Source organism: Caenorhabditis briggsae, assembly GCF_000004555.2.
Source record: "Caenorhabditis briggsae complete genome, chrX, whole genome shotgun sequence".
NCBI lineage: Eukaryota > Metazoa > Nematoda > Chromadorea > Rhabditida > Rhabditidae > Caenorhabditis > Caenorhabditis briggsae.
Window position 1 is genome coordinate 17273484 of NC_013491.2, and position 12616 is coordinate 17286099.

General features: G+C 38.9%; 4 protein-coding genes across 4 annotated transcripts in view; 2 read left to right on the forward strand and 2 right to left on the reverse strand.

Annotated features, from left to right (window-relative positions):
* CBG05314 overlaps positions 1–920 on the reverse strand; it is a gene marked incomplete at both ends in the record, with an annotated part of 5286 nt that extends 4366 nt beyond the window's left edge. Inside the window, 2 exons of the mRNA XM_002645552.1 lie at positions 538–708; positions 756–920. Of these exons, the coding sequence (XP_002645598.1) occupies positions 538–708; positions 756–920 (336 nt within the window). The remainder of the gene's footprint in view (positions 1–537; positions 709–755) is intronic.
* Positions 921–2143: 1223 nt separating this feature from the next.
* Positions 2144–3944, forward strand: CBG05315 (the record flags this gene model as incomplete). Its single annotated transcript, XM_002645553.1, has 5 exons — positions 2144–2461; positions 2507–2983; positions 3030–3265; positions 3313–3471; positions 3860–3944. The coding sequence occupies 5 exons, from the start codon at positions 2144–2146 to the stop codon at positions 3942–3944; spliced, it is 1275 nt and encodes a 424-aa protein (XP_002645599.1).
* A 1421-nt stretch (positions 3945–5365) lies between these two features.
* On the forward strand, positions 5366–6668 carry CBG05317 (the record flags this gene model as incomplete). Its single annotated transcript, XM_002645554.1, has 3 exons — positions 5366–6434; positions 6485–6574; positions 6646–6668. 3 exons carry the CDS (start codon positions 5366–5368, stop codon positions 6666–6668), a joined length of 1182 nt encoding a protein of 393 aa, XP_002645600.1.
* A 1384-nt stretch (positions 6669–8052) lies between these two features.
* Positions 8053–12616, reverse strand: part of CBG05318 — a gene marked incomplete at both ends in the record, with an annotated part of 5696 nt that continues 1132 nt past the window's right edge. Inside the window, 5 exons of the mRNA XM_002645555.1 lie at positions 8053–8207; positions 8259–9060; positions 9109–9247; positions 10115–10395; positions 10445–10701. Coding sequence (XP_002645601.1) covers positions 8053–8207; positions 8259–9060; positions 9109–9247; positions 10115–10395; positions 10445–10701 — 1634 coding nt within the window. The remainder of the gene's footprint in view (positions 8208–8258; positions 9061–9108; positions 9248–10114; positions 10396–10444; positions 10702–12616) is intronic.

Consider the following 12616-nt stretch of genomic DNA (forward strand, 5'->3'; position numbering starts at 1 on the left):
CATTCAATCGTTCTCGTGCTTTTCTTCCAGATATGTCATCCTGAAAGCAAAGATAAATTATTTAAACTATAAGTAGGGCTCTTTGCATACAGTGCCTCTCAATGAGATATACAGAAACCTAGTTTTCTGTTGATTTTGACTTTTTCAGAAGTCTAGAGCTGGATTTTTAAGTTTTCTATAATATTGATAATTTTGAAGGGTTTAAAACAGACCTAGATTGAACCTTTGCGTTTACACAACTTTTTGAAAATTCCTAAGTTACTCAGTTAAACCTGAATTTCTAGAAAACACTCTTTTTTGCCTGTTTTTGTAATGAAAACGTAAAAATAGCAGGTGTCATTCAGGAATTGTAAAATGACTGAAAAACAAGGAACTTTCAAGAAAATTCCAGAGAATGGTGCGAATCAACTAAAAATATGTTTTTGTAACTTATATATCGTAACAGTATGCAAACAACCGCTGAATCTTTTACTCAAAGGAAAACATCCAAAAAAAAACGACTGTTTTCACAAAACACTCTGTCAATGATGTACTCACCGGGTAAATCCTAACAAGAATATGATAGCAACCCGTTGCGCGATGAAGAAAGCGACAATTCGTCATACGAGTAATAAAATCATCATTGTCCTTCACTCGAATGTCACGACCGACAATCAGCAGTGGAAGATTTTTGTTGAAGAAACGCCCAAGAGTTTTAGTGAGTTCCGCCTGAAAACATTCCATTATTATTGCCAAAAATTTTTTTGGAAAGTTACCCATGTATTCTTGAAGATCATAATAGGAGTCAAAGTTTCACGTGCAATTGCGGGATGGCGTCCTTTTTGATTAGTTGGACCAATGTAGAATGTGACTAAAACAGGATACCCGTGTGTGAATTCTGGTTGAGTGGTGACAGTGAGCGCAGAGGAAGAGTTGTTCATCTGGAAGACACTATTACAGTTAATTATAGTCAATAAAAAAAGGATAAATACAGTACCGATCAAATAGATACACAAAAACGCATTTTTCAGTTTATTTTTTGGTCATTTTCCGAAGTTTGGAGCTTGGCTGTCAACCTAACAGACCTAGATTGAACATTTCGCATTCAGAATTTTTTAAACATACATAGTTTTACAGCTTCCTGTCGATTTATGAAAGACACTTGCTTTTTCTCACATTTTCAGTACGAAAACGGGTGAAGGTGGTGTTTTTTAGAAGTTGGCAAGCAACTGAGAAACTAGGAATTTTCAAAAATTCTGTGAATGCAATGTTTTCAATAAGGTCTGTCCTCCCAAATTTTCGAATCGATCGGAAACTTGACGGCCGAGCCCGAGACTCTTGAAAACGGTTAAAATCAACTGAAAATCACGTTTTTCTTATCGTATTAAGCGGTACTGTAATTTTAAGAGAGGACCATGAAAAAGTAAAAAAAAACCCTGTGTTGCGCAATAGAAAAAAAAGATAATGAGGAGGTGAGAGAGAAGAGACTTAGACAGTCCAAGAAGGCGACCTGTGCGCGGGGACCCTCTCGCCTGTAGAGTCTACAGCATAGATTGGCGGGTGTAGTGTAGTTCACGAGATGAGCGCGCGAGAAAAGTGACCCTCGACCAGACGACTGTTGTGGTCCTCATTTTCTTTCCTCATTCATTTTGGTTTGTTTTTCTTGTTAGTTGCGCTGGCGGATTGCGTGATATGGGTTTCTTCTGAGGTGCATTATCATTTTGAATTACTTGCGGTTATCCAGAGGAAAACATAACAGCTATTCGATAATTTTTCTTATGCAGATCTCGATAAATCAGACATGAAAAACATAATGTTCTCGAAATTCCGTCTAAATACACCCCTCAAAGAGTTGAACTCATGATGGGCAGCTCAGGGGTACAGCGCCGCTACCGACTGCGCCACGAGTGCAAAGAATGAGCGCGCCCCCGATGGGAAACATAAGGGGGAGGACGACCGCGGTACGCAGAGTGATTTTAAGCGTAGTACACCGCGACGGTAGAATGCATACTCTGGCTCCATAAATCCTCCGAAAAATCTCCTGTCCCCCCATCTTCAAGGAAAATCTGTTCAAAAATTTTGCCAAAAAAACATTCTTACCAACCTAATACTTTCCTTGTAATTTCTTATCGTCTTCTCATCCAACAAATCATTTTTCCAGATAATGATTTTCCACAAACTCTGTTTCCTCGCATACTTTGTTTCCGTGGCGACAGCTACCATCAAATGCTCCGGACGACATTCCTGCTATGCCGAATCGCCAGAATGCGATCCCAACACTGATTGTCAAACCGTTCTCCGTTTCGATCCATCTGGAAATGTGAACATTTTCGTGCGCAATATGTCAGTCACCGACTACGTCTCCATTGTCACCGATCGAGACCTTCTCAACACAATGGAGTTCTTCGTTTGTGTTCCGTTTGCTGGACAACGTCTTCGTGGATTGGGACGATTCGGACAGACTATTCTGATCAATCAACAGGTGAGGAAGGGGGATGTGTCAATTTGAAAGCATCGTCAATTACAGAATCTCACCAACGTTGTGGAACAATTTGAAACCAATTCTTTCCGATGCGTGATCAATCAAGACGAACTCAAACCCGAGTTTTGGTTGAACAAAAATTTCATTGTTTCTCGAGGACGATTCCAACAGTTTCTGAGAGTGAATGAAGGTTGCAAGTTGTACAAATTGGAGCACGAAGAAGACTTGGAGAGCGAACAGTTTTTCCCAACGGCTTATAGAACACCGAAAGCATTGAAGAAAACCGAAATTGCGTCAACAAAGTTCGAAGATGTCATTGAAATTTCTAAAATGCTGCAGAATGTGAAACAAATGTTTGTGAATGCTGTGAAGCAGGAGAAAATGGACAAAGAGCATCTTCATAAGAAATCCGGCTCGAATGGTCACAAGCGTTATTATCCAAAGAGCGACTCTTATGAATCTGACAAGGATACAAAGCAGAATAAAGCAAAACTTATCAGAGAAAGTGATGATAGTCGTCAGGTGGGATTTAAAAAATATTATCCATTCCTCTTATCTTTTTTTTCAGGACAAGTCTCGCGATGTCATTGTTTCAAAAGCAAGAAGCCATAAAAAATCTCACGAAACAAAATCTCACAAGAACCAAACGATTTCTAACAAATCTGAAGAGGTTATGAGCTCAAAAATGAAGCCAGTTGCTAATGATGCCGATTTGGATACAAAAGTTTACGTTCGAATGACTAAAAAGCAAATGTACACGTTCATTGATGGGTTGGAAGAAGGAAAATCTGCTGGAAACGAAACGTGAGTTCTAAAGTTGCATCTGAGGTCCAAGTTACAAACAATGTCAGGGATCTCTTGAAATCCAATGCATCTACCTTAAACTCTGAAGTCGAGGAGCCAAGAAACAGTGCCACGGACGATGAAATCGTTTTTGTGTTGATGACCAAACGTCAGATGCATACCATGATTGGCACGAAAGCCGAGCATCAAGTCTCTGGTACCAAAATGTAAGTTCATGATTGATTTCAACTTCACAAAAGAACCTGAATACATTGTAAACCCAAATTTGATGGAATTTCAGGATAGGTTTAGAATATCTTATCTGGAAACTTCTTGAAATTTTAGAATTTTTTTGCCAGTTTCAACCAAATTATATCAATTACAGTACTAAGAGCACGTATCTTAGAATTTGAAAAAAAAATTTTTTTGAAAAAAGAAACTGATATAACTCGGCAGAAACTGGCAATCAAGCTCTGAAATTTTCAGAAATGTCTAGATATGCTTTCCTAACCCGACCGTTCAATTTAGTTGACAAAGTGTTGAGGTTCCTTGTTGAAGGTTCTTGTGAATATTTGAATTAGTGAATCTCCAATCAGTAAATAATTCATATTTCAGGTTTGCCGAGAAACGCAACTACGCAAGCAGTGGAGTTCATTTCGGGACAACTCTTCTTGTTCTTAGTGTTCTTCTGTTTCTGTAAATTATTCTAACCTCGGTTTTTTGAAATGTTCTATGTGCTATAACAGAACGGGTTACTAATTTTAAAACGGCGAATAAATTAATACGTTTTATCATTCTTATCTTACTAGGCATTCAAAAAAATGTAAATGGAATTATTAATATACTAAAATGTTTTTAAAATACACATTTTGGAAAGAACTCAGACAAGAAGAGCTAAGCCCAAAGATTAATTCAAAAGCAGTGGAATTGTGACTGTTTAAATCCAAGCTGGAAGTGGGAAGATGGAATCGGAAGAGTAATTGTTCACATTTTGTTGTAGTAATGGGTTTCTCTGAAAGTTACACATGGTTTTCGTGTTTCGAATTGATTTAAGGACTCACTTGGATTTTTTAGCAGGCGGAGGGACCAACTCATCGGGCATCTCGTCTTCGACGTACTCTTCCATTTGTTGCTGGCTTTCGCAACCCGTTGTAGCTCACACAACCAAGGAAGCATCAGATTCATTTCACTGTTTCATTCCCTTCCCAAGCAAAGGAGGATTTACCAATTTTAAGTATTCTCAAATTCTAAAATAGGACCTTCCAAACGTGTGTCTAAGTTCTATTGAATTTTTTTTTCAGATTCCATGCGCAACAAGAATACCACTATGGATCAATGATAGGTGCAACGATCATCTCTCCCATTTGCATAACACACTGACCAGATAATCGCATCTCACCACTACGCATCTTTCATTTTTTATTTCTCCAAAAAGTCAATAACAGACTGACAAGATATTCACATCTCACCACTACGCATCTTGCATGTTCTTCTCCAAAAAATCAATTATGTTCTTATGTTTTTCTTTTATTAACAGATATTGCCAATAAGCTCGTATCATGAATCTCGAGAAAAATTTCAATTCCCAACCATTAATTATGGTTCATCGTTCTTCTTTTTCCCTTTCTTTTCGATTCTCCTTTTCCCCATTCCCGTCAAACATATTTTTTACATCATACAGTTTTGGATAAATGCTTAGCGGAGAAAAAGTGTTCAGTTAGAATCCCGAAGAATCGGTACCAATAACTAGACGTTGGGCTTCTTCTTTTTTAAGTTCAATTTTTTCTATCGTCCCCTATTTTCCGCGGACAGCCCACTTGGACGGACAGCCTACTCGGACACTTTCGGACAACGGACAACTGTCCGAGTGTGTCCGAGTGGGCTGTACGTGGGAATCTCCCGTCTATTCGAGTTAATGTATGGGACAGACGCGGAGTAGACGCGGACACACGCCCCCCAAAAGCTGTGTTTCTTTGCGTCTGTCCACATGCAATACATATTTTTTGTGAGCAGAAATTGATTTCTCATGGTCTTACGAATATTTGGTGTTTGTATTCCGAGTCTTTGTTTTGCAATCTTATTGATTTTATCCAGAATAATTTTCAAATTCAGAACAAAGCAATGTCGGACCAACCGAACAATGTGGAAAGCAGCGATGATGATGATATTCGAATAGGGCCTCTCCCGAACCAAAGTTGGGATCAATATTGGGATTTCATGGACCCTTATGATGCAAAAGGGGAACGTGCTCTTCGACTACGTGAAAAAGTTTTTAGAAATATGCGTGTTCTCGATGCGGAATTGGGAAGAAATTTTCGAAGTCTATTCCGAAAGGCGATTTATGCAATAATAGATTATGAAATCCCAACAAGCATGATTTCTCGCTTGAATGATTTTTCGGTGGAGGAGCTGATCAAATTGATTTGCACACAAAATCAGGAAGTATGGCCCAAAAGTGTACACCACATTTCAGTGCGATCCCTCTCAAGGGTCAAAGAGCACAACGAAAAGAAAAATAACTTCATTCGTTCAAATCAGCAATGGGATATAAAAAACTATCGAGAATGTTTCGATGATATTCTAAAAAACGTCTTATATCTACATGCAAAGCACGGAGAAATGTTCGTTCGCGCTCTGACAGAGTTCCTCAGACAATATGGTTATGTTTTATGTGGAGATGGGTCAGGTATTCATGGATATGTTACCAGACAGAAACTTTTTGGCAAAACTCGCTCTGAGTTCTTTGCCGATCACCCACTTCCTAAAAGAATTGCACCCAGAATGCAAATCTCTGAACGAGAATGCCGCCCGGATTTCACGGATGAAGAACAAAACCCGTACGATTTCAAAAAATTGTTTCATAGCTGCCTCGAGTGTGTCTTGCAATATCAAACATCAGAAGACTGCGGTTACGCTTTCCGAATTTTTGCTCCGTGGCTGGATAGCGCAAAAAAGGCTCTAGATAACTGTTACGCTGATTTTCTTCCTCGCGATCGGAAGCTTATGAGAAATCAAGAGGGAAAGAGACTGTTTAAATGCAAGATGGAGAAGAATGAGTTGGACCTCTATGTTCTCAAAGAGTGTGTTCCGGAGGACGAGCGAATTTCAATGAAACTGGATGTTGTGAAGACGGATGTATCCAAGCATAAAGCGAAAAAACGTAAACTGGATACCGCTGTTAAGAAATTGAGTGAGTTCACTTTAAAGAATTTATAATTTAAAATATTTTTGATTTTTCAGAAAAACCCGCCGTGGCTCATAAAACTAATGAAATCTCGGAACCATTCCACCGTTTCACTCCCTTTCCAAGCAAAGGAGGGTTCACCAATTGTGAGTATTCTCACATTCAAAAATAGAAACTTCTAAAAATCGTGTGAATTCCAATGAATTTCATATTTCAGATTCAACACGCATAACACAATGACCAGTTAATCGCATCTCACCACAACGCATGACGCATGTTCTTCTCTCAAAAAATTCAATTATCTACCTTTTTTTTCTCTTCATAACTAATACCAATAATGAGCATATATCATGAATTTTGTAAACGTTCCAATTCCGAAAATTTTTCTTCCATTATGATTCATCGAACTTCTCTCCCTCTTTTTTTCGATTCTCTTTTCCCATTCTTATCAAACATGTTCATCATACCAGACTCTTTTGAATAAATACTGACATCAACTGAAAGAAAACATTTTTCAATAAGAAATCAGTGAAATCGGAGCTGTTTCTAATGTTTGGCTCAATATAGAAATAAAGGAAATTCAGTCATAAATATTTAAATCAAGATAAAATCTTTACACACGACTACCGTATTGCGTCTAATCGAAACTCATGTGCTTCTATTTTCAAAATTTTCAATTTCAGATGTTCAATGTGTTTTCAAAGCCACAAATTTACGTTGCCTTTTGTCCCATAAAGAATTTCGATTGATAAAGCTGTATTGACAAAATATAATACTCAGGAAGCATTGGTTAAACATATGTAAAAGCTGGTAAGTGGGAATCATCTATCATGGAAAGGTGGAAGTTTGTATGGCTTGCAATTTTCTCATGACAAGAAAAAAAGGGAATGACAATTAACTTAGTTTGGGTGGGGTGAATAGAATTAAATAGAGCACAGGAAACAATATGCGTTTTTTGGGAGGATCACATGATATAATTGCAAGAAAAAGTGTCTGACTATTTAGGAACGAAGACCAAGACTAGCGTTTTTCGAGAAATTGTTGAAAAATGGCTAGATGCTCTAAACAATAGGATGCACTATTACAGTACAAAACAAAAAATTATGACAAGATCGGATTTAACAAAAACAGGTGGGTTGAAAAATTAGCACATAGTAAACAGGGTGTGAGATTTGAAAAAATGTCTTTGGGAGTTGGGCTTGGGGGATTGGAAACCTTTTGAGTGAGAGGCAACCAAGAGAAGGGGATGGAAATTTTCAACCGTATTGGAAATAATGGCACTTGTACGGTATCAAAGTTCTGGCTCTATTGCAGTCCAAAACTTCACATGGGGAGCAAAAGTTGCTTTTAATGAGTAATAATTTTTTGAAAAAGTGCCATAAACAATGCAATAGAGCCAAAACTGACGCTCAGTGCTTTTAGAAATGAGAAAATCCGTAGGTTCGGAGAAGAAACTGGGAAAATGTTCAACTCGTAGACGAGAAATAGATTATTAGAGTGCAATTAGAGTGGGTGGAAAGTGAAGATGAAAAGTATATGTGATGACAGTGAATTTCATGCTTTGGGGGTGAGAATTAAAGTTCAATGTGACTTAGAAGTCATGAAAATGATATTTTTGGTGAAGTTAATTGAAAATGCTCAAACGAAGAGAGTCCATGCTCCCAGAGAGGAAGTCATTTGGACCACTGAACAAGTTGTAGCTGTCGGTGGTTGGTAGTTGTGTTTCTTCTGAGCTGGCGGTAGAGATGCTAAGTGGGCGGTTTCCCATGAATCCGAGATCTGGAAAAAATTAGTGTTAGTAAGATTGTTCAGCTCTTCCTTTGAACTTACTGTTAACTTCTGGAGAGATCTCTGGAAGTGCTGCAAGTGATGTTCCGATTGGTCCAATGCTTCCACGTCCACATTTGCAGTGACAAACGCATGCCATTTGACCAATTACTGATACACCCACTTGGGTTCCAGTGCTAGCTTTTGTGGTATTCAGTCTCAAATGCTTTAGATTTCCCAACTCGGAAGTTACAGTATGATCGGAGTAAGAGTCACCGCCTGGAGATCCAACACGAGACGAGTGGATGGTGTTGAGTCCACCATTCGACCAGAGTCCCATGTTTGAGCCGGTGTTCCAGTGATCTTCAAGATGTGGAGATACAAGATGTGAATCCATCAAAGACATTGGTCGATTTCCATTTGGTTGGCTGCATTGGTTACCCCATGGATGGGCTGCTCTGCGGTGCATGTATCCGTTATGTTGTCTTCCCATTCCATAGCCATCTCCCATTGGAACCGACATTGTTCTCTGGATTCCACGTGGAATTTGTTGGTGCTCATAGGACGATCTGTTGTTCATTCCAAAAATACTTGGGAAGAATTGATTGATGAAGCCCGGATAGTCGTAGTTTGGGAGATTGCGGCGAGCAGAAACGTAGGTTCTGTTTGGGAACACCGCGAATGCAAAGTTGTGGCTGCTGAGTAGAGTCAAGAAGGATCCATTGTCGTATCCGATACAGTCTCGTACACTCTTCTCGACTGAGTCACTGTTGAAGTAGTCAAACAACGATTGGATTGATACAACACCACCTCGACGGAGAAGATAGGTCGAGAGGAGATACACGGCTTGATAGATAGCTGGATGCTGAAATTTTGAAAAATGAACATTTCAACTATTATTTAGTCAATTTACCTGCAGATAAATGGAGTCATCGTTTGTGAGATGAAATACATGAGTACGGCGCTCGATGAAGTTTCTCCGCTTCATGGAAGAGCTTCCAACGTAGCGGAAGAGTTTTTCATCTCCTTGATTTGAGATGTGCGAGTGGAGGCTGAAACAGAAGAACTGTATCACAAACGTTATTATTTGACATAGTCTTGAGTAGCATAATAACATTTGTTGGGATTAGAAGACACCAGAAAAAGCCAAAAACTGTCTAGGAAGGAAATTAAAACAGAAATAGCCAGCAATTCTCACAACTAATGCCGAAGTATACTAATTAGAAACCATTATTTTCACATTTCCGGTCAATCAGATATACAAAGACGTGCTTTTCAGTTGTTTTCTGCCAATTTGACCACTTTCAGGTTACTGGAGCTTGGCTGTCAATTTTTCGATCACTTTGAAAACTTCGGAGAGACTAATTCGGGCTTAGATTAAAACTTTACATTCACGGAATTTATTCAAACCTTAGTTTTCCAGCTATTCGCCGATTTCTGAAAGACACACCTTCAGCTCGTCTTTGTACTGAAAATTAATAAAAACTTTCAAAATCGGCAAATAGTCAAAAGCCAAGAAATTCCCGAAAATTCTGCAGAGTTTTTAGTCTAGGTCTGTTTTACTCCCTTCAAATTTTTCAAAGTGATTGCAAACTTGCCAGCGGAGCTCCAGGCATCTAAAAAGGTAAAAATCTCCGAAAACCAACCGAAAAAATGTTTTTGTGTATCTTATCGACCAGTACTGTATCTGAAACGGAAGAACCAGTGACAGCAAGCTTTAAAGGGATTAGATGGAAAAATTGGATCGAAAGTAGATAGACAAGTTGATTCTAGAAATAGTCTACAAACCTCACTACTAATGTCGAAATGAACGTATTAGTGACCTAAATTTTGATATCACGTAATAACAGTACCCCCTAGGAACTACAAATTCGCTAATAAAACCTTCACACTATTTCCGACTCCCAAGAATCACTCACTTGCTCAACTGCAACTTGTGTGTTCCTTGACGTTGAAAAGTTCCCAACAAAGCACCGTAGGCGCAGAACTCCAAATCTGGCGCATATGACTCTTTCGCATTGACTGGTGTTGGATTTTTTGACTGCAAGTCGATCTCCGGAGCGTTGTCGAAAATCTCATCAGCTTCTGCTCCGAATACTGGGCTGACTTGGGTGGCGGTGTACTGCTCGCCATCGGCCTTCAGTGCGTGGTACTTGAGAGTGAAACCCACACGAAGGACTTGGGTGAGATCGTTAACTCCCTAAAATCCAAATCAATAATGAAGAGACCAGAAGATGTGTTAAGCAAACCTGATCACAGAATTCTTTCAGCTGGAAGGAAACGGTTGTTTTATTTGCATTTGTGATGACACCAGCTTTTGAAGAGAGCCAGGTAAGGAGACCATAGCCTTTTACGCTGTGCTGCACTTCGATTGCTGGTTGTGCTTGCATTGCTGGTCCACCGTAATAGCCACCTTGGCCAGCGTATCCGTTGTAATTATTTTGGTAGTTAAGAGCACCAGCACGAGCAGTATCAAATAGAGATGGGGCTGCGAAGTTGGCGGGAACTGAAAATTAAAAGATTCTTATTGTCAATTAATATAAATGTAAGATGCAGAGTTAGGGGGCTAGGTTACAGGTAGGCTGTTTCGGTTGTTTTTGCTATCTGAACTCGCGTATTGATCAGTTTGGGTTTTCGGGTGCCAGCGGAATGAAACAAAGAGTTCGTGTACGGATCGAATTCGAAAAAGTGAAACCTGTATTAGAAGGGCTCGCATACAGACAATGTAACCTCGAAATTTTGTGAACCTAGATTTGGTGAAAATTTCAGGATAGGCTGAGGATAGACACATATAAAAATTGAGGACCCGCTCGTCTGTGTCAGCCGAGTTGTATCAATTTCAGTGCCAAAACTTCAGTGAACAGACAGCCGTTGTCAAAGATAGTTTTCTCAACTCTAGGCTTTTTCAGAACATCAAATTTAAAGTTTCGAAACTTTTTCCCCTGAAAAGGGGATTTTGATACTGAAACTGATGTGATTCGGCTGAGACTGGAGAGCCGATTCAAAAACTTGGTGTCCAGATAGTCTATTCTCAACCTATCCTGAACTTTTTTTCAAAATTTTGCGTCAAATGGTGTCAAAGTTATCTTGCGAGGTATATTTTTCCCTTGCACTTTCTAAAAGTCTACTAAATACTAACAAGAGTTGTAAGAATCATGAGAAAATACGTGCTGTCGTCTACAACAATGAGGTGTCATTCATAAAAGTAACATATGGTTAGTCGAAACTAAGAAGTGCAAACAAATCGAGAGAAATGCTATAATGGTTATAACAACGAATCGGAACCAAAGACGTGAAAACCCCTGCTCACTCATTTGGAAACAGTGTGTTCTTTTTTGCTATCAAAATTTAGAGTTCCTTTTGAAACAACAAGCCACGCCCCCTTTTGCAAAAAATGAGGATATCCATGAAATTCGGGTTCTATCACAGAAGGAATGTCCCAAGATAGGGTCTCATGATGGAACGAACGAGGTACTTCCGGCCCCATCCCTCCGACCACAGTCTCAAGATCTGAAAATTTCAGAAACAGAAAACCTCGAAATTCGAAAACTTTAGAATCAGGGACTTAGCATCCTGTGGATGGAACCGTGGAAAGCTTGATATGAACACAGTCAGAGGGATAGGACTACGGTATCCCTCTTTAGAACCTTTAACCATATCATGAGACTGAGAGTCCCCACACCGGACTTCATTTCTAGGATAGACCCAAATTAAGAACATTCATTCGATAGATTACTCTATTTGTACTAACCGAATCCCACCATATACATTTTTTCAAGCTCAATTATCGGCTCTTTATGACAAGGGGCAGGGCCAAGTCAAAAGGGGGGGCCCATAGGTAAAAATGTGGACTAAGTTAAGATTTACCAATTTTTTCAAGTTTTGTGACCGTTTTCATTAAAATTTCGAGCTTTGAACACTTTTCATAATTGTTTGAAAATTTCAGTTTATGTCATTTTTTGCATATTTTTTGTCTATTTTTTTTGTTACTAAGCTCGGAAAAATCTGAAACTAGCTGAATAACTTCAAATTACACAGTTACAATAGAAACAAATTTTTTTCATACAAAAAACCGCCCTAAACTGAATTTTTTTGAAGTGACAAATTTTTGTGGAAACATTCGAAAAACTAGAAAAAATTGGTAAATCTTAACTTAGTCCACATTTTTAGCTACGGCCCCCATTGTTCCAAGGTACCTCCGGAGGGCCCTTCTATTACAGGTGCTCTTCAATTAGAGGGGGCCCTTCTATTCTTCCGGCCAGTTTTTTCCAAAATTTAGTATCGAAAAATTCGACGAAGTTTCGTTCAAAATTCATGAAAATCTGCTCATTTCTTCGAAATTTAGCAAGATTTTAATCGAAAAACAGAGCTTCAACAAATTTTTATTAAATTGTAGAGCTCTCGGAATATTTTACACTGAA